The sequence below is a fragment of the Vigna unguiculata genome, chromosome 2, assembly GCF_037176805.1.
Source record: "Vigna unguiculata cultivar grain cowpea cultivar isolate G323 ecotype 2 chromosome 2, ASM3717680v1, whole genome shotgun sequence".
Classification (NCBI taxonomy): domain Eukaryota; kingdom Viridiplantae; phylum Streptophyta; class Magnoliopsida; order Fabales; family Fabaceae; genus Vigna; species Vigna unguiculata.
Window position 1 is genome coordinate 30028269 of NC_140793.1, and position 25543 is coordinate 30053811.

The window sequence follows — 25543 nt, forward strand, 5'->3', positions numbered from 1 at the left end:
TATATTTAAAAAATAATATATCAGCATTAACTTATTTTGAAAGCGTAACAAAAAAAAGAACATTATAAAAAATCCAGACTTATGAAATACCAAATTCTGCTATTTAATTCAAAGTTTAATTAGGTGATATTCCCTCTTGTTCTAATGTATTAGTTTAATACCTATTTTTTAAAAAAGTATTAATTGAGTTTTAATTTTCAATTAAATTTCTTTTAAAAAAAAATTATTAACAGTATTAATGATATTAATATCTAAAATAACTTACTAAATTAAGTATTGATATTTATATTAAAATTTAATAATAAAAATTATAAATAAAAATTAATAACGTTAATAATTTTTGTTTAAAAAAATTCTAAGATATTTTTCAAAAGATAGAATTCAATTAACACCTGCAAATATCCAAACTGACATATTTAATTCAATAATCAGTCCTGTTAAAATGAAGGCTGATTCTTCCTGTACCCCCAATTTTCCTGCCTGCACCCTCTAGATTTTAATATCTCCATTTTATCCTTCGGTCATCAAACTTAATTTGAAATTTTCAATTTTGTGAGTATAAACCCAAGACTTTTCCATTCAATTTCGAGATAGCCCAAGAAGAGCAAAACGCAGCGTTTATCTCCTTCTCAGAGTTACAATTTTGTTTTAAGTGATGGATCCTATTTTCTTTCGCCCAAAGTTCATTTGCCCTCTTCACTTAAACAAGCGTTTTCTCTCTTCTGCAACCCATTAAATTCTCATCATTTTGCGTGCAATGATCTGAATCGTTGTTGTTGCTTCACCGTTATTAATTTTAATTTGCGGAATACGTTTCCGATCGTTCATGCAAAATGATGCAAATTTGTGGGTTTATTTTACAGGGGCTCAGTTCAGCTTGCAAGACAAATAGTAACATAGGAGGTATGAATTATTATCCTTGCCTTTTATTTAATCAGATCTTTATTCGTTTTTAGTGGAATCGTGGAATCACAATTTTAATTATATGTCGCTTGAGTTATCCTAAAACCAAATTTATTGCCTGCAGTTTTAGGGTTTTGTCTTAATTAATGGGAAGGCGAACTGTGATTGATCTTTTTTCAACTAGTTGGATTTTTCTCTTATGCGAATGTAGTAGGACGTTTTGTTTGTTTCAATTAGAAATATTTCTGTAAGCTTACCACGGATTAGTTATAGAGATATTATTTAGTGGTTTTAGGTTTAATCTATGGAAGAGGGATTTTTAGTTTTCACTTTAAATAAAAAAACCCTTTGGGAATTATTGCTCAAGAGTCAGCATCTTTTGTTAACATGTTTGCGATTTTGCTGATTTTGCATTGAAATTCAATATATTAGATCTCATCATTCTCTTGTGAGAAGAGATCTCGTGTTCCTCGGGACAACCTGAGCAAGGTTGAATGTAGACTGTTTCCCATGTTAGTGATTGTTTGATTTGGAATATAGAGTATCGGATCTCCTGTTGATATTTCATAGGCAAAAAAATATCCTCTTTCAAGATTATTTTCAAAATATTTGTTATTATCATTATCATCACGTCTTTTTCATTACTGTAGTAAATGTCTCCACACCATCAGTGTTGTTATTTTTGTTGTCATTTTCACTATTATAATTGTTAACATGTCATTCATATCCACTTCTATCATTATAATTATCACTTTCGCCACTATTGTTGTTGCAAATATCATTTCATTATTACTATTGCTGTCATTTTGATGTCATTAGAGGCAAGAATTCGATGAAGGCTCAGTGTAAAAAACTACTTTAACTACTCATATATACTTTGGGAATGAGCATGCTTCTTAAGCTAGGCGTTAGTTTCTCGCATAAGTGAATGACCAATATCAATGGTTCCTAGTAGAATGACATCAACTAAATTACTAGAGTTGAAGAAACGAGTTGTAGATTTTTACTAGAAAAACAATTTATTTAACCAAGTGTCTCAAGCTTTAGTTCTATTGGTAAAGAAGAAGATGAGCCATTTAATTTGTATATTGATTATAGACAGTTGAACAAGCTTACTATTAAAAGTAAGTATCATTTTACTTATGATTGATGATTAGTTATTTCAATTGTATATTGTGTTTTTGCTCTCTAAAATTGATTTGAAATTCAAGTATTATCAAATTAGATTAAAATTTGAAGATGTACAATAGGCAACTTTTATATTCATATATGGTCATTATGAATATATGTTATGTTGTTCAGTGTGAGAAATACTCCAGTTAAATTCATGGATTATATAAATTATAATTCTTAAATCAATTTGTGGTGGATATAAATGGTATATTGATCTACTCTCACTCTCATGAGGAACACTTGGTGATGATCGTGGGTATGAGATAGAAACAATTATATATTAAGTTGTCTGAATGTGAGTTATAGATGTTTGATTCTTGAAATATGTTATCTTAGGTAAAGGGACTTTAGTTTATTGAAATATGTTTCTCTAGTTCTTTATTGCAATGATTAATGTTAAATTATGACTATGATTCAAGTCAAAACCATCGTCAATTTATTTCCTTTAATTACAAGTAAAACTGATCGATTTACCAATTCTTATATGTTTCCATTAATGACGGTTCGAAAACCGTTTTTGACTGTTGTTAAAAGCCTTATATACCATAGTGTTTGTTGCTATCTTCATATTTCATCATTAATTGTATTACTCAAATTTGTTTCTAATATTATCTAAAAACAATTAAAGAAACTCATTAAATATGAAATTAATAAGTTGAGTGAGGAAGACTAATTACTAACTACATTAATATCTAGATGATAAATTAATTTAAAATTTGTAAAAGGACATGTTATTTATAACAATATATAAAGAAGATTTTTCTTTTGTATTCAAATTTTCAAATACTAAATGTTGTTATAATAAAAAACATAGTAACAACTAAATTTAATAAGATTTTATTTTATAATAATTGTTAACTTATTTTATTGAAATTATTTTACTCAATAAGAAAAGTTCTTGAATTTTATTTTTTCTAGTTTAAGTATAAAATAAAATTGTATTAATATAATTACTTTTTTTATTAATATAATTATTAAAAAAAACATCTCCAAATATGAAAATGTGTTTATCATATTAAAAAAAATCATAACCTAACAACGTTGAAAGAAAATAAACAAAGCTCAAACATAAATTAACAAACTTTATCAGAAAATGAAGAAAAACCATAAAAAATAAAAGAAAGAGGAAGCCCTGCACGGAAACAAATTAACTCATACTCCATAATACAATTTCAGTTCTTCTTTTAAAAAGCCAAAATGATCCTTTATAACATGATTTTAGAAGAAAAAAAATATTTATTATTTTTTTTAATAATTTGAAATCATTCTTACGTTACTTAATCATAATCTTAACAAATTTCAAATTTATCCATTTAAGTAAATTCGTGTTGCAGCCCCCCAGCCCCTCTCCTCCTTTGTTTCCACATGATGATTTGCCTCAAATCTGATCCATGTTTAAAATGATTATTTTACGATTTTTGAAGTAATTGTTTCGAAATTTTTTTTAGAACAAGTTTTCTTAAATTTTATAAATATGACTTTTCGATGGAATATCTGAAATAAGATTTCCGAGATGTGATTTATGGAACGAATGAAATGCATTTCAGAACAAAAATTTTAAAACAAGTTTTCAAGACAAATTTTCCATAATGTATATAATATATTTCAAAATTAATTTTTTAGAATTAACTTTTTAGATCAGATTTTCAAAATATATGAAATGCAATCTCAATTGAACTTTTCAAAAAAGTTATTATTTTCTCTTTTACACGTGTTCTCTATCTTCTCCTTCTTCTGGAGCGTTCTTTCTTTTATTTTTCCATTGCAACAACGGTTGTAGAGTGCCAACGGTAAGGATTCTTTTACCATCCCAGTTTTCCGTCTTCGTAAGTTATATAACCAACATAATTAACAAAAATTTAGAGTTACATATATTTATTAAACTTTAACATAAAATTAAAATTTGTTTTTATCTCAAATTTTAACACATTTTGTTTCACAAATTTAAAAAATAAATAAACATAATATTTTTAATCCAACTATATTAATTTTTTTAGGTTAAAATGCTTTTTTAGTCTAAGTTTTTGTCAAATTTTGTCAAATAAGTTTTAATTTTGTTTTTGTGCTCAAATAAGTATCAATTTTCATCAATTTTATTCAATTTGTTCTTTTTTTACTAATACCGTTTAAATCATTCACAGCCATGAACAATGATTGTCATGTATCACTTCGTAGTTTTTTAAAGTTTTTAAAAAAAAAATTTAAATTTTTTTAAATGTCCACGTGTCAACCCAACATTGTGCCATGTGTCAACTTAGTAGTATGTTATCAGTTAATGTTTTATATTCAATTTAGTCCATATATTAGTTAATTTTGTTCAATTTAGTCTAATTTTTGTTAACATAAACCAATTTTGTCCCTCTCCAAAATGAAACCAAGTTTAATTTTTATATTAAAATTCACATTTTTTATTCAATGTTTTAATATAATATGTTAAATTTGCCCTCATCTTCAACAACGATAAAATTGGTCAATTTTAAATAAAATTGAGACTAAATTGAATAAAAATAACAAATGTAAAGACCAAATTGAATATAAAACATTGACTTTGACATGTAATACCAAATTGAATACAAAATTAGAACCAAATTGGACAAAATTGATGAAAATTAGAACCTATTTGAATATAAAGACAAAATTGAATTGTTTAATATATATACTTATATACTTATAGGCTTCACCCTTACTCTTAAAATGAAATCCCATATACACTTTAAAAGATTTAATATGATATTTCTAATAACTACAAATTATCATACATATATTTTCTTATATTTATTTTTTTTTCTTATAAATTTTTTAAATTTCTTCTATATAACAAAAATTACACAAATCTTATATTATTTTAATAAATATATTTAAGTAACAACCATTATATATAACCACTTTGTATATCTTTTAAAAAAATTTGTTTAAATATCTTTCTAATAATTAATCACCAAATCTTTTATTTCTTAATTTTTTTAAATGAAATATATCTTTAAAAATAAATAACCAATACATCATTATATCTCCTATCATAATTTTTGAAATAAAATAAATAATAACAAACTGTAAAGCCCATTAAAATTGTTTTATTCTTTTTTTCCCTAAAGTAAAGGGCTGCCCCTTATAATTGGGTCTTAGGGCTGGACCAAAAAGGGAAAACAAACATAATTTGTCTCATTATATCTCCTATCATAATTTGTCGTAAAAATAGAAACCACACCTGCTTGAGCTGTTGTTGTCGTCCTTGTTAGGGTTCCAAAGTTCCCTCAGATTCACGTTTGGCTTGACCTTGGTTCTGCTCACGTAAGTATCTTTTAATCCCTACCGCCATTTCTAGTATAGTTTTCGTGGTCACAGTTGGAAGCCCCGTAATAACTCGTTTCTGTCCGCTGTTTCCAGTTTGCGAGTCTGGTTCTAGAGCTGCTGTGCTCTGTGGTTTAGTGTCGAAGTCTCATACGAACCCCTTCCAAGTACGGGAAGCTAGGGTTCGCCCTTTATTTTGAGTTATGATGTTTGTACCACTGTTTTACCATTTTAAATATGTGTGGTATGTTGATGCGAACCTGTGTATGATTATATTGAACCTTGGTGAATCTGTTTGGTGTTGGTGCACGAGAGAACAATGGTGAGCACTGGTTTTCTCGCCCAAGCGAGCATGGCTCTCCTAGGCGAGATCAATAGAGGCTCACCCAAGATGCTTCACGCGAGCGGTCGCTCAAACGAACCACGTTGCTCCTGAGCGAGCGAGCATCTCGCCCAAGCGAGAAGGGTCTCGCCTAAGCGAGATCCCGCATGAGCTACTGTTCCCCTTTTTCGAGCCCTCGCCTAGGCGAAGGGGGCTCGCTTAAGCGAGAGCCTCTCGCCTGAGCGAGACCCTTCAGCCTGAGCGAGGTGCTGGGCGAGACAATGCGATGTGTGATTGTTTTCTTGACTTTGTATGGTTAATGCTTGCTTGGTTTTAAGTATTGTGCTGAAAGTATAAGATAAATGAGTATGCATGAGTGGTGTAAGTCATGAGTTGTGAATGATGGGTTGATATGAGCTTAGCATGAGACTTTAATGAAATGGTTGGTATTAAAGAGACTTGATAACGAGATGAGTTGGAAATCTTTTATACATGGAGGGTTTATGATGAGTTGAAATGAGTTGGAGCTGGAATATGAAAGGTGTTGGCTTTAAAGGTTGGCATGATGAATGTATACTTGCATGGTGAATGTTATTTGGCTGTGTGATTATGTTTGGTCCGTGTCAGTGCGTAATTCCTTGGAGTCTCTAGGTGGGACTTTCAGGGTGCGCTTCAGTGGTCGGGACGTGATCCCATGGCCCCTATTAGTGGGTGTCCATGATGGTGCCCCATCTATATGATCTGGTAAGGATTCAAGGTAAGGTTACATCCTGACGCTCTAAAGAGTCAGTTAGTCTCACTTAGAATGGACTGACTCCTGTGGTGAGAGTAGCAGGAGGCCTAAAATTCATTAAGGGCTAACCTTGTGTGTGAGAGAAATTGATTCATTGTAACACTTGTAACACTTAGCTCGGGGGTGAGCAGCTCAGGGGTGAGCAAAGGTATCCACCACAAGTGCAAGCATCCGCTGAATCCGACCAGGCTATATGTATCCGGATGAGTCGAGTCGAGTCTGATTGAAAGGTCATAACATGCTTGGGTGGTAGATGTATATTGTATATGTATATTGAACTATGAAGGTATATTGATCGCATGATAAAAATATTGTTGGCTCTAGCTTACCCTTTTCTTGTTGGCTGCTTTGTATGTTGTTCTTTTACCTTTGCGATGATCATCAATTATATTGATGAGAGCAGATGCGAGAGGTAACCGTGGTCAACAGGGGAGAGACGAATCCGCTGCTTAGTCTTCTTGGGCTGAACTTTCTGTCCTTCTTGGGCTATCTTTAGGGCTACGACCCATGTACTTGTTCGCCTTTATAATTCTTTATGTTTCCAGTAAACTGTTTAACATGTTTCCTTTACTTTTGGTGGCATCGCGGTGTGTCTTGGTTTGTAAGGAGTAATGTTTAAACTCTAAGACTTCACTGTTATATTATAATTGTGTGACGTTTTCTTTAATTACGGTCATTAATTAAATGGGACGTTACACAAACCATTTGGCAACAACCAATCTCATCTATCCATATAATAAGGCTTAAATAGTTATTTGGTCCTAGTTTTGGTCGACTTTTTTCACTTAGGTCATACTTTTTAAATTGTTTTCAATTTGGTCATACTTTTCGTTATACTTTTTTAATCAACTCCTTTCCGTTAACTTCGTCTAAATTGTTAACGGATGTGAACAATAATTGCCATGTGTCATTTTGTGATTTTTTTAATTTTTTTAATTTTTTTTAATTTTTTTTTTTAAAATTTTTTTTAAAATTTTTTTTAAAATTTTTTTTAAATTTTTTATTTAAAAAAATATGTACATGTGTCAAACTCATATTATGCCACGCGTCATTTTTTTTTATTTTGATTTTTTAATTTTTTTAATTAAAAAAATCCACGTGTCAAAGCTAATATCATACCACGTGTCAGAATTAGATTTTTATATTCAATTTGGTCCTATTATTCGTTATCTGTTTTCAATTTGGTCTTAGTTTTTTTTTTTTTTTAATTTAGTATTTTTGTTCCTCTCCAAAGACAAAATATAATTTGTATATAAATGTTATATGAATATTCTTATTAAAATACGTATTTTTAATTTAAAATTAGAGTTGGTTTAAAATTAAATATTTTTAACCTCTTAAAATTTTAAATTGACGGTGTTATTGCTTTTTTCGTTTTAATTTTAAACTAAATTTAATTCTAAATTAAAATATTTAACAAAAATATGCATTTTAATATATACAAATTAAATTTTGTCTCAATTTGGAGAGGAACAAAAATGTTAATTTTTTTTTAAAAAAATAGGACCAAATTGAAAAGAGATAACGAATAATAGGACCAAATTGAATATAAAAATCTAATTGTGACACGTAGTATGATATTAGCTTAACACGTGGATTTTTTTTAATTAAAAAATCAAAATAAAAAAAATGACACGTGGCATAATATGAGCTTGACACGTGTACATTTTTTTTAAATAAAAAAATTTTAAAAAAATCAAAAAAAATCAAAAAAAATCAAAAAATAAAAATAAAAAAAATCACGTGGCAGTTACTGTTCACATCCGTTAACGATTTAGACGGAGTTAATGGAAAGAAGTTGATTGAAAAAGTATAACGAAAAATAGGATCAAATTGAAAACAATTTAAAAAGTAAAACCAAAGTGAAAAAAGTCGATCAAAACTAGGACCAAATGACTATTTAAGCCATATAATAATAAATAGAAACAAACTAAAAGTAATTTGAAGAAGAAAAAGAAAAATACAAAAAATAACAAATATTTGTATTATTTAAAAAATATATAAATATATCTTTTATTTAATTTGATAAAATATAATTTTATATTATCCCATGCTAAATAATTTAAAAAATATCAAAATAATATATATAATAATAAAAAATAAAAAATAAAAGAATGGATTCAGATTTTTTGATGTCTGCCTTTATCCCGCCTTTTTCATTCTTTTCTCATCCATGCAAAGAGAAGAAGGAAACGGAAAGCAAAACCCTACTGCCCTCCAGATTGCAGTGCTGACCGAAGGGCAAAGAAAATCAGAGAGTGCAACAGACAGGGGCACAAATCACGCTTTATCTTCCCCTACACACTTCATTCTCATCCTTCCTCATTCGTTCCCACTGCATCGTCTCCACTCCATCTTCACCGGCAAAATCACAGCGAGCTTCGATCTTCACTCCTTCGCGCCGCCGGGAGGAGAAACGAAAACCCTCCACCTCTGTAGCAATCTTGGAAAATCAGAATGGAAATTTAGTGAGGTAATTCACCATGGCTGCGAAGGTTTCTCTTCGTTTTCCTCTCGATCGCTTGCTCTCCGCCAAAGCCACATTCACCATACAAAATTAGAATCTAGCGGCCTTAGCCCTAATTCAGTCGTCGAATTCACCGGAGCTGCCTCACCTGGCCATTCGGACAGTGAGAAAGAGAATTCCCATGAGTAATCTACTCTTTTCATTAAGGTTAACAAATGTCCCTATTTTTATTTTACAATCAGTAATGACGGGATGGATGTAATATTTGGTTTGCCCTGTTCTTTATTTTTCTTTTATTTGTTGGTATTGCGTTTGTGGTTGTTCGAGTAATCAGTTTTCCTGAGTTCGTTTTTCTTTGCCTCCATGCTGGTGCGTGTGGTGTGGTTTTCTCTGTGGGAGCGGGTTTTAATATGTTATTTTAATTATTTTGTGTCTTGTTGTATTTTTGGTGCGCTAACAGGGTTTCTAAACTAGGAGATTGCATTTGTTTAAGAACCCAGTCACAGGAGAGAATAGAATTGAGTGCACAAATGTATAAAATTAAGGAGCTAAAATAATATTATCTTTATATATTTAATAATAATTTTAGCAAGGATTTGTCCACCGGAGATAATCATTGGCTTTTGTTTTGTGACTGCTTGGAATGTATTAAAATGAAGTTTTGTTGTAATGTTGAGAAGTTTTCTTTGGTTTTGTGTGGGGTCTCTGGTCGTTCCTAGGTTTTGTGATCATGTGGTTATAAGGTGTCCAGTGTTTAATTTATTAGACCAATTGCTGTACTTAAGCTGGAAACCAATATTGGAGGAAGAGTTGAAGTTTAGAATTTAAGTAGGAATTCATGTTACTGATTGAGTATTAATGTTGATGGTTGATGATTAATGTGTTTTATATATAGAGATATATAAAAAATCTTACTGCTACTTTTTTGGAGAAGGATATCATTTAAGCCCAGTTTTAAATAGTTTTATTTTAGGTATGTTTTGTTCTTTTGGGATTGCCTGTGTATATCTGATTTTTTCATTTTTATTTGAGCCTATCACCATTTTTGCACCTGGTTGAATTGTTTTATGCATGATGGGAACCTTGGCCTTGCTGGATTTAGGTTCAAACGCATAGCCCAAGGCTAGTTTTTCGAGTGGGCCGTGTCTTTGAAAGTGTATTAAATATTCATGTTTCTTTATTATTGCTTTTGTGATCATGCATGCTAGATTTCATAAAACATGTAGCTTAGTTCTAGCTCAATATCCAATTATCAAAATATCTTTTTAAAAAGGTATATTAAAAAAGATAATTATGAAAATTTTATTTTATTTTTGTTTTACTTTATGAAAGTTTATTATTATTATCACTCTTAAATACATTTAATAATTCAAAATTTTATTTATATAGCATTTTAAATTTTTATTATTATGTTTAAGTCTTGAATTTTATTGATAATTAAAGTTTTTGTAATAATTTTGAAGATCGATGTTTATTATGATAATTATCATGTAGAATTTTACACTTGATTGATAATTCAAATTGCAGAATTGATTGAAACAAGTTCGAGATTTACTTAATTAAAGTTTTCGTAATGATTTAAAAAAGTATTTATTATCATATGAGTTTGGATTTGTTTGATAATTAAATTTTTTTATCATGTTTAGTTTCTAATTCAATTTATAATTAAAAAATATATATTAAAATTTTAAAACTAAAATGTTTGATAATTAATTTTTTTTATCATGTTCAGTTTCTAATTCACTTTATAATTAAAAAATATATATTAAAACTTTAAAACAAAAAAATATATCAATCAACAAAATAGATTTCTTGTAAGAACTATGTTATTCATGTTCACTTTGAAGACACTCAAAATCATGTTGATAAATTGTTTGGATAGTTCTTAAAATCAATTTTAAGATGATGAATTTACATTTATGCTAACATAATAAATTTACATTTATGTTGAAGCAACTATTTCTAACTTCTTCATCAATTCAAATTGATTTGAAACAAATCAATTCCACTAAGAGTCATATCTTACGACATCATCACTTCTCTTGATGATGACTCTAACGACAACGAAGTATCTAACCATGTGGCATCACTTCTTTTGATGGTGATTCTAACGACAACAATGTATTGATTGTGTGCTGTCATGATGTTGGCTTCTTGTGCATGAGTCATGACAGACAACACACTAGGATTTTCAGTGAGTTGAAATTTGACCCATTTCAACCCTAAAATTTTAGTCTATTTTGTTTAAAACATTTTAAAGCTCATTTAGTAAATAAAATAAAAGATATTTAATTAAAACCTAAACCTAAAATCCTAAAACTAATTAAATAAATAAAAGATGAAAGGATTTAGTCATTATTCAATTGAAAAGGCATTATATATTTTTGAATGAGTTTTTAAATATTTTAAACGAAATGGGCTAAAATTTTAGGATTAAAATGGGTCAAATTTTAGTCTACTGACAACCTTAAAGTCGTCTATCATAACTCGCACCAGAAGCTATTATCAAGATTGTATATACTTAGATACATCATTGTCATTAAAGTTGTCATAAAGAGATGTAATGTCATAAAATATGACGGTTAGTGAAATTAATATTTTTTAAATCAATTTGAATCAATGAAGAAGTTAAAAATAGTTATTTCTATCATAAATGTAAATTTATCATCTTAAAATTGATTTTAAAAACTATACAAACAATTTATCAACATGATTTTTTAAGTGTGTGAAACCAAACTCGGTCGCCCATGATGAGTGCCTCAGCAACAAAATCATAACTTTCGAAGAGAAAGGGGAGAAGATTGGAGACTTGTGGTGGTTGAAGTGCATTTTAACTATCATGGTCGTTAAAAGATATAGTCATATATTCACGTGATAAAATCCAATTTATATTTATATTTATATTTATATGCTCTTATAACTATTTTATCTTTTTGAAGATTTGTTTAATATAATTTTAACTGAATAATTATTCATCAAATTTATCTCTTATCATAATTTTTAAGTAAATTAAATATTTTAAAATAAATATTAATAAATTAATTTATCTTTTACTTAAAATATTTATTTAATTATTTTTCTAAGTGTTATAATTTTTCAGAATCTTAAATTTATTATATAAATCTTAGTAATAATTGGAATGGAGGAAAAAAAACTCAAAAATTATAGAAAAAATATTATCGGTGTTTAACCCATCTCGGATTGAAAAGCCCATCAAAATAATACAAACAAAATAAATGCCTAAATGTTAAAAGTAAAAATTGTTATTTATGTGTATCAATTTGACTCGAAATGAAAAAGGTGTGAGATATACATTTTATTTATTTATTTATCTTTTTGTTCTGTTTTAACTAAACAACAAGAATTAAGTTTTTGTACGTTTACCAAGACGGAAACACTTACAGCACAAGGATTCAAATAATGCGGTTTTTATAATTTAAGTTGCTGCGTGTCCCTTCATCAGCCCACTCCACTCTCAGTGTAACTCCCAAGTAACCGCTAGTCTCTTCCGTATTTTCGTATTCCAGTTTTTCTCTACCTCGTCAGCACGTTGCTTTATCTTTTGGTCTTGCAATCGCTGCATGTGTAAGTTGTTTCAGTTTTTTGTTGCCCGGGTTTCAATCTTTTTGGAGCTCGTGTTGTGTGTTGCATATTTTCGTTTGAGTTCATCGCATTTTGTGTGTATTTGTATTTTGTATTTTGGAAGTTGAACGGAGGTGTGCATGTGAGTTTGGGGGTTTCATGACCTAAGATGATTGCAGTGGTTGTCCCTACTGTGTGATAGGGAAATTTGTCTTGCTCAAAGAGGTGCATTTGTTTTTTAGTATTTTGGATGGATAAAAAGGACCGGTTGTAATCCTAGCCTTTTGAAATTTTGGTTTTTTAAAAGCATATTGTGCAGTATAGTTTTTTTATTGTCACTATTGTTATTTTATTTTTATTTTATTGACATTTATGCAGATGGTCATGTTCCTTGTTCTGAAGAAAGATAAAAAAATGATATGCACCACGAGGTGCCTGGACCCGCCGATCGAATTGTATGGTTTTTATTCTTATTCAGTTATATTCTATTTATTAATTTTAAAAATACTTCAGAAAATTTTTTGTTAGCTGTTATTGATAAGGTAAATGAAGTATATGGTGTGTGATAGTTTGATCTAAAAATATTTGCAGGCCACAGGAGTTGAGCTTAACATGTGAAATTTCAAAAAAGAAGATAAATAGTCTTTCTGAATTTCCCCAATTTTCACTAACTCCGGTCCCAAATAATTTACACGAAAAGTCTGAGTGGGGGAACTTTTTGAATTACCTATGTAAAAATGACAAGGTATGATGCTCTCTGTTTTTTCTATGTCAAACTCTTTCTATTTTATCTGTAGTTGTTTTTATTTATGCTCTAGCATATTTATGTTTGCTCACTTGCTTCGATACTAAGGATATGTGTGGCACAATCTATTTTTTACTTTTTTTTCTCCTTCAAAATGGTAGGTGGCTCAAACAGTTTTTGATATAAGTTCTTAAAAATATTAGTAGTTTTTTAAGGAGAAAAAAGCTAAAAGATACGGAGCTTTATAAAACTCATAATGAGAAGTTTAGTTATGGCTCAAGCAAAACCTTTTACACTGAACTATCTATCTAAATTCCAGTACATGACATTTTATATTTCTATCATTTAGTAAACAACAATGCCCTAGTCTTATGCATGCGTTGCCTTCACTCCTTAAGTTGAGTTTTTCTTTTGTACTTTTTTTATTGCCTATTGAATGTAGTACAAGAATAATGTAAAATGGGAATAACTTTACAATTCAAATTAGACACTAATATCATGATTTATTTAATTTATAATTTTCATTAAAAGAAAAAGAGTGAGTTTTTAATTTGACAAACTTATAATATAATAATATAATAATGATGATTCAATTAAAAATATTATATTAGTCAAAAATTTATTTGGTTTCATAACAATTACTTTTATTATTTGTTACCTTTACAAGCAATTATATATATGTGCACATAAATACATATAAACAAGTCGTTATGCAAACAATTACTTTTATATAAATATTTTAAAATAAAACTAATTCAACAATAAAATTATATTTTTACACCTATGTTGGAAAACTCGAAGGGGAAAAACAAGGAGATATTTAATAGTGAACCACAAGCCAACTAAATAAGAGAACATGACATAACACTCAACTCAAAACCTTAAGATAATAGGTTTGTTGGTCTTTCTTACTTGTAAAATGCCCAACTCGTCCATTTCTACACTATATGAGACTTCAACTCATATATGAACTCTAACAAATGCCCCCCTTAAAGTGTGAGTCCCTTCCAAAGGTAGCTCTTGCTTGTCTATGAGTATTTAAAGGTCACTCTTATTTGCATTGTTGTTCACCTCAATAGCACCTGCTTAGATTCATTGCCAAGATGATATAGGTGATTATTTACTCACTAACTAGGATCCACCATTGACATCATTATATTTGTTTAAGTCAATCACTATGAACTATTGACTCTGATACCCGTTGTTAGAACACACACTCACAAAAGCAAAAAAGAAGAATGGGAAGAGAGCAAGAGATATGGGTTTTGAATATTAAATTTATATCTCAAACATACATGTATCACAATACATCATTATTATTTATAGCACTATACTATTACGAGAAATTAGTTGACAACCCACTAACTACCTTACTAACATACAACGCTAAGGGAATTATCTACAACACTCTCCCTTAATTCAAATTAGCAATGGACTATCTTATCATCTTCCTAATAAACTTGAATTTGTCAACCTTAAGAGGCTTTGTTAACTCCAACTTCCCTTTACTGACTGATCCCTTATGAAGTGCTCCTTTCTATGCTAAGGTATAGGGGTAAGGTCATTGTACACAGTCTTACCCTTGCATTTGAAAAGAGGTTGTTTCAAGATTGAAAGCCACGACCATCCGGCCACTTAGCCACAACTTTATTGTTGTGCCAGCCTTACTATTTTAAAAGATGTTTTAATCTTATATTAGAAAGGATTGTGGTTGGTCTTTCATTTTTCGTATTAATTTTATTTTCTTTTTTTGCTGTACCTGTTTCACTAAGTGATCAAGGCCCTGTACTAAGTTTCCTCTAACATTTATGACATATCCAGGATCAATGAATTGAGCAAACAAAGAGAATATTTTGTCATTATTTAGCTATGTTATTTTGAGCAGTTAAATGAAGAATCACAAACACGTTATCTTTTGCAGGTTGCTCTTATAAACTTTGAGCAGTACCAGTTTTACATTCTACCTCCTGCGTCAGTTTCAACATCAAGCCCAGTCAACGTTGCATATAATATAGATAATACAGGTTCTGTAGATAATCGTCCAAGGGATTGTGAATCAGGTGTTCCTTCTTTGCAAGACTGATTTTTGTTCTCAACAGTCAATGCTTAATTGTACAAAAACATTGCATAATTGTTATGCAATGTGCATACACAAAATAACACCAATGGATAGAAATAACTAATGCTTTGAAAAGGGGAATCATATTTGTATCTCTGGATTATCTAGCTTGGATTTTGGAATTGTTTTACACATAGGAACAAAGACAATGGAATGCTTTATTTTAGTTACTACCTCTTATGACACAACTGAACATAACTTCCTTAGCAGGTTCACACTTAGAGGAATGCGTTGGACCAAATACAGCTGAAGGTCTTAAGTTTTCGCGAGCTGAAGAAACTCGCAACGAATTTCAATCTCGAGTCCCTCTAAAAAATTTCATACGGGCAGACCCAAGTTACCTGAAAACTCTTGGCCAGGCTCATTCTGGATGGATTTTTGGAGGAATAGCTGAGCTTGTTGATAATTCCAAGGACGCCAAAGCAGCTAAGTAGGTTTTATGTTTTTTTTCCTGTTCTGTTATATCATCCTTTACATGTAAACGTACTGTTTGTGATCTTTAATTTACTCTATTTTTCCATGTTTATTTAATTTCTTGAAATAGGTATAATGACTTGAATGTGAATAGGCAATATAGGAATTCAAGATTCTATTGTTGCTTTTGGTTTGATGTGTAAGATGCTAAGAAAGACTAATGGTTTTTTTTTTTTTCCTGAATTTTCAAACAGTTGAGTTAAGGCAAAAGAAGATTATGTTATTTAGATTATTTGGTGCTTGGCCTGGGGTTTGGATTTTGGCTTTTGTTTCTTTCTTCTTCCTTAGGTGAAGTTATAAATACCAAAAACATATAGTAGAACTAATTAAGACTGTGGATTCTGCATTTCTTTATTTCTCACCCTTTTGAAGAAGATATTGAGTGTCTGCTTCAAATGTTTTGGTAAAAGGTGAATGACATACATATAGTTACTTATGTTTATCTATGTTTCTTAACTTTCTGTAGAAAGTAAAAAGGTGTAGACATCAATGATAAGAGTTCATGTTATACTTTTAATGAGTGCAAGGTGTTTGTGTTTATGTTGCTTAAGAGGTTATTCAAGTTCTCTAAAATATATTGTCTCTTTTATTTTTCTTAAGTCTCCTCAAATTGTACTTATTATAATTGATTTATCTTTGATGGTGCAGAATGGACATTTTTGTAGATATCATCCAGTTGAAGAAATCTGGGAAGGATGTTCCGATGCTGTGTCTTATTGATGATGGTCAAGGGATGAACCATGATGAGATTTTGAAAATGGTATCTTTTGGACATAAGCAATCTGATAAAGTTGACAAGGACCACATTGGCAAATTTGGTGTTGGATTTAAAGTAGTTTTCTCTCTTATTTTCTTTTTCTTTCTGCTATGGGATTTATGTACTCTGTAACTTATATTTGGTCTTCTATGACACAAGATTGGATAAATTGCTTCTTTCTTTCATGTCTGGGGATAACTAGGTTAGCTAATGTTTTTTTAGGATAGGATTGGGTAAATCACTTCTATCTTTAGTATCTGGGGTTTGTCTAGGTTAACTACTGGTGTTTTCCTTTGATGTATTTTATTGGATGAACTGACATGCTTTCGGTTCCATGCTAATTTGGATGAAAATATAAATTATAATATCTTTTCAAACTCAGTTATTTGTTCTTGCTTCTGTGAATTCTGAAGTGTTGTTCTTTTTGCCTTTCTTCTATAGACAGGAGCAATGAGGCTTGGGAGAGATGTTCTGGTTCTAACACAAACAACTACTTCCAGATCTCTAGCTTTTCTTTCACAATCATTGAATGAAGGCAAAGATGTAAGTTACAGCATATTAAAAAAGTTGACCCGTTAAATATACTCTATGTTGATTGGAATTAATTGACTACTCCAGAAGTTAATCCAATTCTTTTAATTTTATTCTGCTTAAATATTTATTTGAGTGCAGAATATTGAAATTCCCATAGTTACCTATTGTCGACAAGGACAACGTATGGAGGTTGACCTACGTATGCAGTCTGAAGCTTTGGCAAAATACAATTTGAAAGCTATTAAGGATTTTTCACCATTTAACAAGTATCTTATTGGTGAAAAGGCAGCCTTGTTTGGTACCGGTACAGGAACACAAATATACATATGGAACTTGGATGAATGGGGATCAAAGTATTGTTTAGAATGGCATGATGGACTGAAAGGTGGGAGTTCTTTTCACCAAGGTGACATTCTTATCCGCAGCAAGAGGACTCGTTCTCGTCCAGGCCAGATTAGTCAAAAGGTTTTGGCATCTCTTTTACTAATGATATTGTCAGCTGATGATATGTTGCTTTTGTCATATTTTCTATTGTCTGCAGGTACCATTTGATTACTCACTACGAGCTTATTTAGAAATTATATTTTTAGTTCCTCGAATGAAGATAAGTGTACAAAGAACATTGGTAATAACATTCATGTGTTCCAATTTGTTTGTTTGGGGAGCAGCCTTCCAAGTCTATTATCTAATTGTTTTGCTTTTTGTTTTTTCTCAGGTTAAAAGTCGACCATTATCAAAATTCCTTACTCAAACTGTTATTGAAACTGGTGACATCTTGAGAAGGCCAGTTGAATTAATTCTTGGATTTAGTCAATTAGAGTGGGAGCGGGCAAACTGTGGAATGTTTTTATATTGGCATGGTCGCCTAATTGAGGTGAAGAGTTGGCTTGTTTGCTATCGTTGATTAATAGGCATTAAAATAGTCATAGAATACCCTAAAATATGGAGGTCTTGGATTCTCGGGTATTGTAATGTCCTTGTACTGATAGGAATTTCGATTTTTCAAATCTGAGATAATGGAGAGAGTTACATGCTGTTGTCCTAAAATCCTCTTGTAGTTAATACTTTCTGTGTATTCTTTCCCTCATGAGTTTCATATGTTCACATTCATAACTGGTCTCCGTGTAGACATCTCAGTACAAACATGCAATATATTGTGGGTTTGCTTGGTCTTTGTGTTATATATAATCTTCATCATGTAGAACTTTTAGTCATTATATTTGCTTCTGCGTTGTGCTTAAGAAATCCTTTGTAAGAGCTTTGTCGTGCAATGCACTCTTAGTTTTAGTAATCAAAGAAAGGCAACATTTTGCTTTGGATGAACTCTTAGTAGGTGAATCCTTGCATTATGATGGAGTTAACTATGTATGCTTAACTTGAATACTTTTCGTAAGTAAGCCTAAATTTGTTTGTTTTTCTCAGGCTTACAAGAGAGTGGGTGGAATGGCTCATAGTGCAGATGTTGGTCGGGGTGTAATTGGTGTTGTTGATGTGACCAATTTAATGGTATTTATTTTCCGATTTCATTTTGTTAAAGAATGTCTTTTTTCTTATTGGTTTGCTTCTACTCCAGGTGTAACCTTATTTGAATATGTATGCTTGCTTCTTGGTTTGATTCATTCATTTGAGGAGTTGGCAATGCAATCTTACAAACATTAGTATTTGGTGGAGTTCAATTTCTACATGAATTTCACTTAATGAAAGTGTTTAGAAAGATGTGTTGGAACTTTTTGTGTTCCATTTATTTGACAAATATATTTGTGTTTGTACAATCTTGCCATATGATGACAGTGCTTTGCAATTTCTTGAGTTACAGGTCAAAATGTTACAGTTGGTCACTTCTCACCCCAACTTGAAAAGCTTGTGGGGTGACCAATTTGGCAAAGAAATGTTTTTGAAAATTCATGCTTTTGGACTTGGGCTTTTATATGCACTAATATAATGTTGCTAAAATATAATTACTCTTTTTCTTTCTTATGTGGATAAGATGAATTGCTTCATGACTTGTGGTTTCTTCTGGGAAAGCGTGACAAGTTAAATTTATGTTCTCGTTAACTTTATCAGTGTTGTGCATCTTTTCTAACGGATTATTAAAAATCTAGCTTGTCTTTACACAATTTGAATGATCCTTTGATAATTAAACAAGCCAAGTTTTCCTGTGGATCTTTTTCTGATGATCGGTTTTTAAATTTTGTTTAAACTTGTTGTGTCATTGCAATCAATTGTTCAACGAATTATTTATTTTCAGTAGAATTTTTCTCGCTCTGTACAACCCCTAAATTCTTGTACTTTTTTCTTTCTTTTTCCATAGGATGACGAGGATGGTCGGGTGTGGGTACATAATAACAAGCAGGGATTCCAAGACTCAGAACAATATGCATGTCTTGAGCAGTGGCTGGGTAGAAAAGTAGATGAATACTGGGACAACAATTTTGATGCTCTTGAGTTGGTAAACCTTTTTTTTTAAATTCTACCAAAACTACCGTTCTTTTTGAAGTTCTTGTTATTATACCAAAATAAGCCATCATCCGAGGTGGTTTCATTTAATTGAATTTGGTAAAAGTATTCAATTTAAATTTTACAATGTCCACTTTACATGAGATGTGTCGGAAGAATTTACTTGTTTCTCTTTGTAAGACGTTGATTCCAATATTGTTACGTGTGATTAAACAGGTTTAGATGAAGTAGATTTTCACTTCTGTACTTGCATGACAAAAATCAGAATTTTGACATGCGTCTCTTCATACCCTGGGTCTTATACTAACTGTTAATTTTATTACTTTTGTAGAACAAAGATAACTGTGTCTTCAAACCTGATCATGAGTGGGTTCAATGTGACAAGTGCAGAAAGTGGAGAATATTACCTACAAATTTTGATAGCAGAAAATTGCCTTTGCAATGGTATGTCAAGAGATATTTCACACAAAAAGTCTGATGTTACTTGTAAATTGGAGTGAAACAAAAAGAGTTTGTTTGCATTTGTTGTGTTAGAATATAATCATTTATGATTTCTGCTTGCTATTTCAGGTTTTGTTTTATGGAGCCTTTCAAAGGTCAATGTTCAGATTCTGAACAGCAGATGGCGCCTGGCATAGTTAATGTTTCCACAAAGAGGTCGGGCTATGCTTGCTTGTTGAAGGATTCCAACTATAAAAAGTTGGAAGGTGTTACGAAAACCTCTGGCACAGGTTAGGCTATATACCAGAATAAAGAACGAAATCATACGCCCATTATTCTTAAAGATTTTTTTTTTTGGTGCAAGCAATCAGGGAGAAAAATCAGGAAGCATAAATATTATATCATTTTTTATCAGATCATGATTTTAGTTTTACTGAAATGTGATTGGGAACAGATATATCAACATACAATTATGAATTAACATAAATTTGGAAATAATTGCTACAATAGAAATTGATATATTGTGCGAAGTAACTACATAGAAGAATAATTGTTACCAATATGCATATATGTTGTGCATATATTTTACTTTGTCTTAGGAGTAATCATAGATTGAATTTTTAATGATCCAATCCACATCCATTTATATCCAAATAATTGGTAGGATTAGCTTTTCGATCCAAATTCATTTTTTTAGTAGAACTAGTTTGGATTTCTTTAAAATCCATATCCAAATATTTGGATCAAGTTCAAAATTCAAAATCCATTTTTTATAAAATAAATTTAAATTGAATTTTCTAAAAAACTTGTGTTCTTAGGGCCGACATGATCAAATTTGACCGAACTTTTGTAGGAACCAATTCGGCCGAATTTCAACATGGGATCGACTTGTTTGACTTTAAGTCGTGGCTGACTCAGTTGAATTTTGGTCTGGGCTGACTTGTTCGAATTCGATCGAATTTTGGCTAGGGTCGACTTGACCAAATTCTAACGAATTTCGGCCGAGGTTGACTCGGTCGAATATGTTTGAATTTTGATCAAGCCCGACTTGGTAGAATTTGGCCGCATACTATCGAATTTCGACCAGGGACAACTTTGTCGAATACAGCCAAGGTCAACTCAACAAAAAATTGATTGGGACCGGCTTTACTGGATTTGGCTGAATTCCTGCTTGGGCCGACTTAGCCTAATACGGCCAAATTTCGACAAAGGTTGACTCGACCAAATATGGCCAAATCTGGACCAAGGCCTACTTGGCCAAATTTTGGTTAAGGATGACTTGAGTCAATTCGTTGGGGCTGACTCAACTGAATATGACCAAATTTTGGTCACGACTGACTTGGTTGAATACGGCCAATTTCGTCTGGGGCTCACTCAGCTGCATACAACCAAATTTCGATCAACTGAATTTTGGCCGAGGTCGACTCGGCTGAATACTGCTAATTTCAGTCACAACCAGCTCGGTCGAAATGGCCAAATTTCGTCCAGGGTCAACTCGGCAAAATACTGCCAAATTTGGGCCAGGGGTCGACTCGACCAAATTTCTATCAGGGTCGACTCGATTGAATCTGACTGAATTATTGCCTGAATTGACTAGGCTGAATACAAGCAAATTTTGGTTGCGGTCGACTTGGTCGAATACAACCAGGGGCCAACTCAGCCCAATGTTGTCAAATTTAGGTCAGGGTTAACTCGGCCGAATACAACGAAATTTGGTCTAGGGCTGACTGAGCTAAATTCAACACAGTTTGTTCAAAATGATTAATTGAAGTTATATACATGAATTTATAGTATTCAATATACTTATTCTTTAGGTTATATGTCGTAATGCATATTTGTTTAACAACATACTCTAGGTTATGTTGAGATATGATTCAACCTTTGATTCTTTTTGTTCATTGTTATTTAACTTGTTAAGCGTGGTCCAAATTTAACCACATCTTGTAATTAGGTCTGGATGTGACACATCCCACGTATAAAAAAGAATCTTCTTGTTAGGTTTAAAAGTTAATGAAACAAATCTATAAGAATAAAATAATAACATATAACACAATTATATACAAATCTATCAAATTTTAAAAAATTGAAAATATTGCATTACATGTAACCAAAACCTGATTCATTTTGTGACATTAAAGTAAACTATTATTATATAGCATATAAATTAAATTCGTTCAACACATGAAATGATACAATTTTAATAAAGATTATACATTATCTTATTGTTAAAATTAATTATCTCTATCCTTATTCTGTTAGACTTAATTCTGTGTTTCTATTCTACACAGTTTAAGCGACCAATGGTATTTTGTTGCCTTGTTCGTGATACATGTCAATTACTGATCTTGTATATAACTGTATAAAAATATATGTATTAGGAAATTTAATTATGATCACAACATTACTGCATATTTAGTTCCTTTGTTACTTTTACAACCATTTTTCTGTAACCTTCAGTATCTTGACCTGTTATACTGGTCTAATGTGTTACTTCAGAGGGGAACACTCCTTTATTTTCGTTTCTAATTCTTGCTATGCCCTCCACTCGCAGATGATAAATTAATCAATTCTAAGGATGCCAAATTTCCAGCATTAAAGCGGTTGAGAAAGGGGCTATGAAAACAGTAGGATTTTGTTTTGGATGAATACGAAAACAGTAGGATGTTAGAACTCCAACTAACCTTAGATAGGATAAGCTCACAACACAAACTTTATTTTTTGTGGGGCGGAGGGTATCAGAGCATTTGGGATTAGAATTGCCTCAGGTTTTGATGGAAGGACATAGTCTCCATTCTACCCTAGTTCAAGTTTTGACGTTTGAAAATTTCTGGAAACAGGGATGCAGTATCTTCTCTACTTTTCTGAATTTCTGCTGTATGGGTCATGTAAATTACATTACCAGCATGCAAATGATTCATATAAATCTCTCTATCACAAGTTGGGTCTATTCACCAATATTTCGGATATGTGTAGCAGATGTTTTTCATGGATACTTCTAAGAGGAAACTAAAAAGTTATTTATAAATTATTTTTCTAATATTTTTATATGATTTCTTTAGATTTCTAGTTTTAAATTGTTCGTAGATTAGTTTTAGATTATGAGAAGTTGGTTTATTTTTTTCTTTTCTTTTAATGTTTTGTTTTGTCAAATGAAATCATGGAATTCATCTTGATGTATTTTTATAATATTGACCATTAGCAACCAACTAGGTATAATAAGCAAGTGATTATAAACAGTTTTCGCAAGTTTACTTAAAAATAAATCAAAACTTAAAAGTTTAATTCGCTAATATTAAAGAATATCATGAACGTGGTCGTGAATAGGTCAAACAAATTGATGGGATCTATGAAATGCCTACATACGATCAAGTTAGTTGTTAGACCATTAAAGAAGACTATTTGACCTAATAGACAATTCTTTTCAAATAAATATAAAAAATGTATTATTATCATTGTTGTTAGATCAATCAAGGTCAAAGGAAGAGTTGAAGGTATGATGTCCTAGGTATTTAGTCATAATTCTAAAGCTTTGTCAAAGAACCTTTTTCTTATTGGCATTGAAAGATAAACATGTTTTTCATAACTCAAACTAAACTAGATAAAGCCTTCAGACAATTTGTTTTTTAATTGGATAATCACATCTTCATTAATTTATCAAAACTTTAAAATAGGACAATTTTCGCATTTAATAATTATTTTAATACAGAGGAAACCATGTAGAATAAGACTTCACATTTAATCGATTAAACGTAGTATCTAAAAGATTAGGTTGTGTTTTTAAAAGTCATCCTCTCGTAATCGAAGCCTGTATCTAATCAATTACGGTTGTGTTTTTGTGAAAACCATCTTCTCGATCGCACTTAATTGATTAGGTTAAGTATCTAATAGATGGTAACATATGAACTTTGGAAATGAATTTTGAACAAATATAATCCATTAATCGTAGTTGCAACAAATTTTGCATTTGATTACTATTTTAAAAGAACAGAAAGGCTTTCAAAAGGAAAGGTTTTCTAAAATAATGTGTAAAGAGTGCATTTTTAAGAGAGCTGAGATCAAAATCTTTCAAGTCCAAGAAGGTTGAGGTTCTTCAAGGCTCTAGATGATTTTGTCATGTAATATTAGTCACAATGAAGTGATAAATTTTCTTGTTATCTTTTGATCTTTTTTAAGTTTGTATTGGCTAAAAAAGTTGGTGGGTTTTTGGGTAATTGATTGTAGTCATTGGCTTGTAAGTTTTCTTTTGTATCTTGAAGTGTTTTGTTCAAGAGAATCTTGTATCTTGCATAGGAGTTTTTGTAAACTACCGTTGATGGTTCTAGTGAATCACTAATTTTAATATTTCATAGAATCAGCAAACATTTAAATTATTTACGTGTTTCAATTATGACATTTACTTATAATCGTTTCTCCTTAATTGATTTAACATTTCTGTAAATAAAATTCTTCTCCGTAGCGATATATCTTTAAATGGTTAATATTTTTCTCTTTTGAATATATACTTTTAACCAAAGAGATAAAACATAAAATAAGAACAAAAAGTAACGGTTGATTTGCTTCTATAAAAAAGAACAATACAAATAGTCCTTCGGATATTTCAGAGTAAAAAATATTGAATCATAAGATGGCACCGTCGAGTGATGAGGTTCCTCCGCCGTTAACTTCATCCGCCGGCAGCAGCAATTCAAGGATTCCGGCAGCTATGGAAATGATTGATGATATATACCGCCACAGCCTTTGGTTGGGTGAGTGCATGCATGCATCGGTGTTTTTTTGCTTTATTTTTATTTTTTAATTTTCAAGATCAGTTTACTTTATAGAAGCTTCATACACACACAATCTTGTACACATTTAAATTTTAAGCATTTATATGGTTTGAAAAAAGTTTTTTGTTTTGTTGCTATACTTGGATACACAAAATAAATTTGTTTCATTTTGCAGAAACTTTCTCTTATAAATTTTTAAATTTTTATTTGTAACTTATTCATATAAAATTAATTTTAACTTATAAAGATTTTTTTTTTTTTACGGAGATACTAGTCAAAAACATGTTCGTGTTACTTTTCTTCAAGCTCGTGAAAGCAATTCCTTTGGCTTATGTGTTCACAAGTAGAAAATCGTTAATTGAACATTCGTAGAAGTACAATGACTGTTAGTTGCAGTAATGAAGGTTCTATGATAAGAATTTATTTATACTTTTTCAGGAATAAAGAATTCTTTCTGGCAGGTCATTATTACTATTATCATTTTTCATTCTTTTCACAATTTTTCTAACCTAATTCATAAGTACCACGTATGAATCTATTACGAAGTCTCATATATGGATTAGAATTCGAGTTTAAATTTCATCTCATAAGTGAATAAATTTATTTTAAAAAAATTTATTATTAGTTAGTTATATTAGTTTAAGGCTACTGAATTATTATCGAATTATCATTATTAATGTCTAATTATACGTTTGAGACGTATATGTTTTAACATTTGA

At 30.7% G+C, this 25543-nt stretch overlaps 1 protein-coding gene and 1 long non-coding RNA gene across 7 annotated transcripts; both read left to right on the forward strand.

The window, feature by feature from the left end:
• Nucleotides 1-609: 609 nt before the first annotated feature.
• Nucleotides 610-2069, forward strand: LOC146888505 (uncharacterized). The gene is made up of 2 exons (XR_014992927.1): nt 610-903; nt 1028-2069. It is a non-coding gene; the product is annotated as an uncharacterized LOC146888505 (long non-coding RNA).
• Nucleotides 2070-12385: 10316 nt separating this feature from the next.
• LOC114173264 (uncharacterized) lies at nt 12386-23096 on the forward strand. 6 transcript variants are annotated; one of them, XM_085669621.1, is made up of 15 exons: nt 12386-12534; nt 12910-12986; nt 13123-13276; nt 15198-15336; nt 15603-15825; nt 16518-16701; nt 17068-17169; nt 17299-17625; nt 17702-17785; nt 17876-18034; nt 18583-18666; nt 19472-19609; nt 19949-20061; nt 20188-20348; nt 20912-21956. In XM_085669621.1, exons 2-15 carry the CDS (start codon nt 12910-12912, stop codon nt 20995-20997), a joined length of 2031 nt encoding a protein of 676 aa, XP_085525747.1. In that variant the 5' UTR covers nt 12386-12534; the 3' UTR covers nt 20998-21956. The 6 variants fall into 6 exon arrangements, with proteins under 6 accessions (XP_085525747.1, XP_085525750.1, XP_085525751.1 ...); XM_085669624.1 differs by having other exon boundaries at nt 16518-16629; XM_085669623.1 differs by lacking the exon at nt 20912-21956 and adding an exon at nt 22610-23096 and having other exon boundaries at nt 12387-12534.
• Nucleotides 23097-25543: the final 2447 nt, after the last annotated feature.

Bases quoted from the DNA above. Each gene is read 5' to 3' on its own strand.
- LOC114173264 (XM_085669621.1), top strand. From the start codon at position 12,910: ATGGTCATGTTCCTTGTTCTGAAGAAAGATAAAAAAATGATATGCACC. The intron at 15,337-15,602 runs GTGTTCCTTCTT...TAACTTCCTTAG, and splicing joins TCCAAGGGATTGTGAATCAG to CAGGTTCACACTTAGAGGAA. The intron at 17,170-17,298 runs GTAAGTTACAGC...ATTTGAGTGCAG, and splicing joins CATTGAATGAAGGCAAAGAT to AATATTGAAATTCCCATAGT.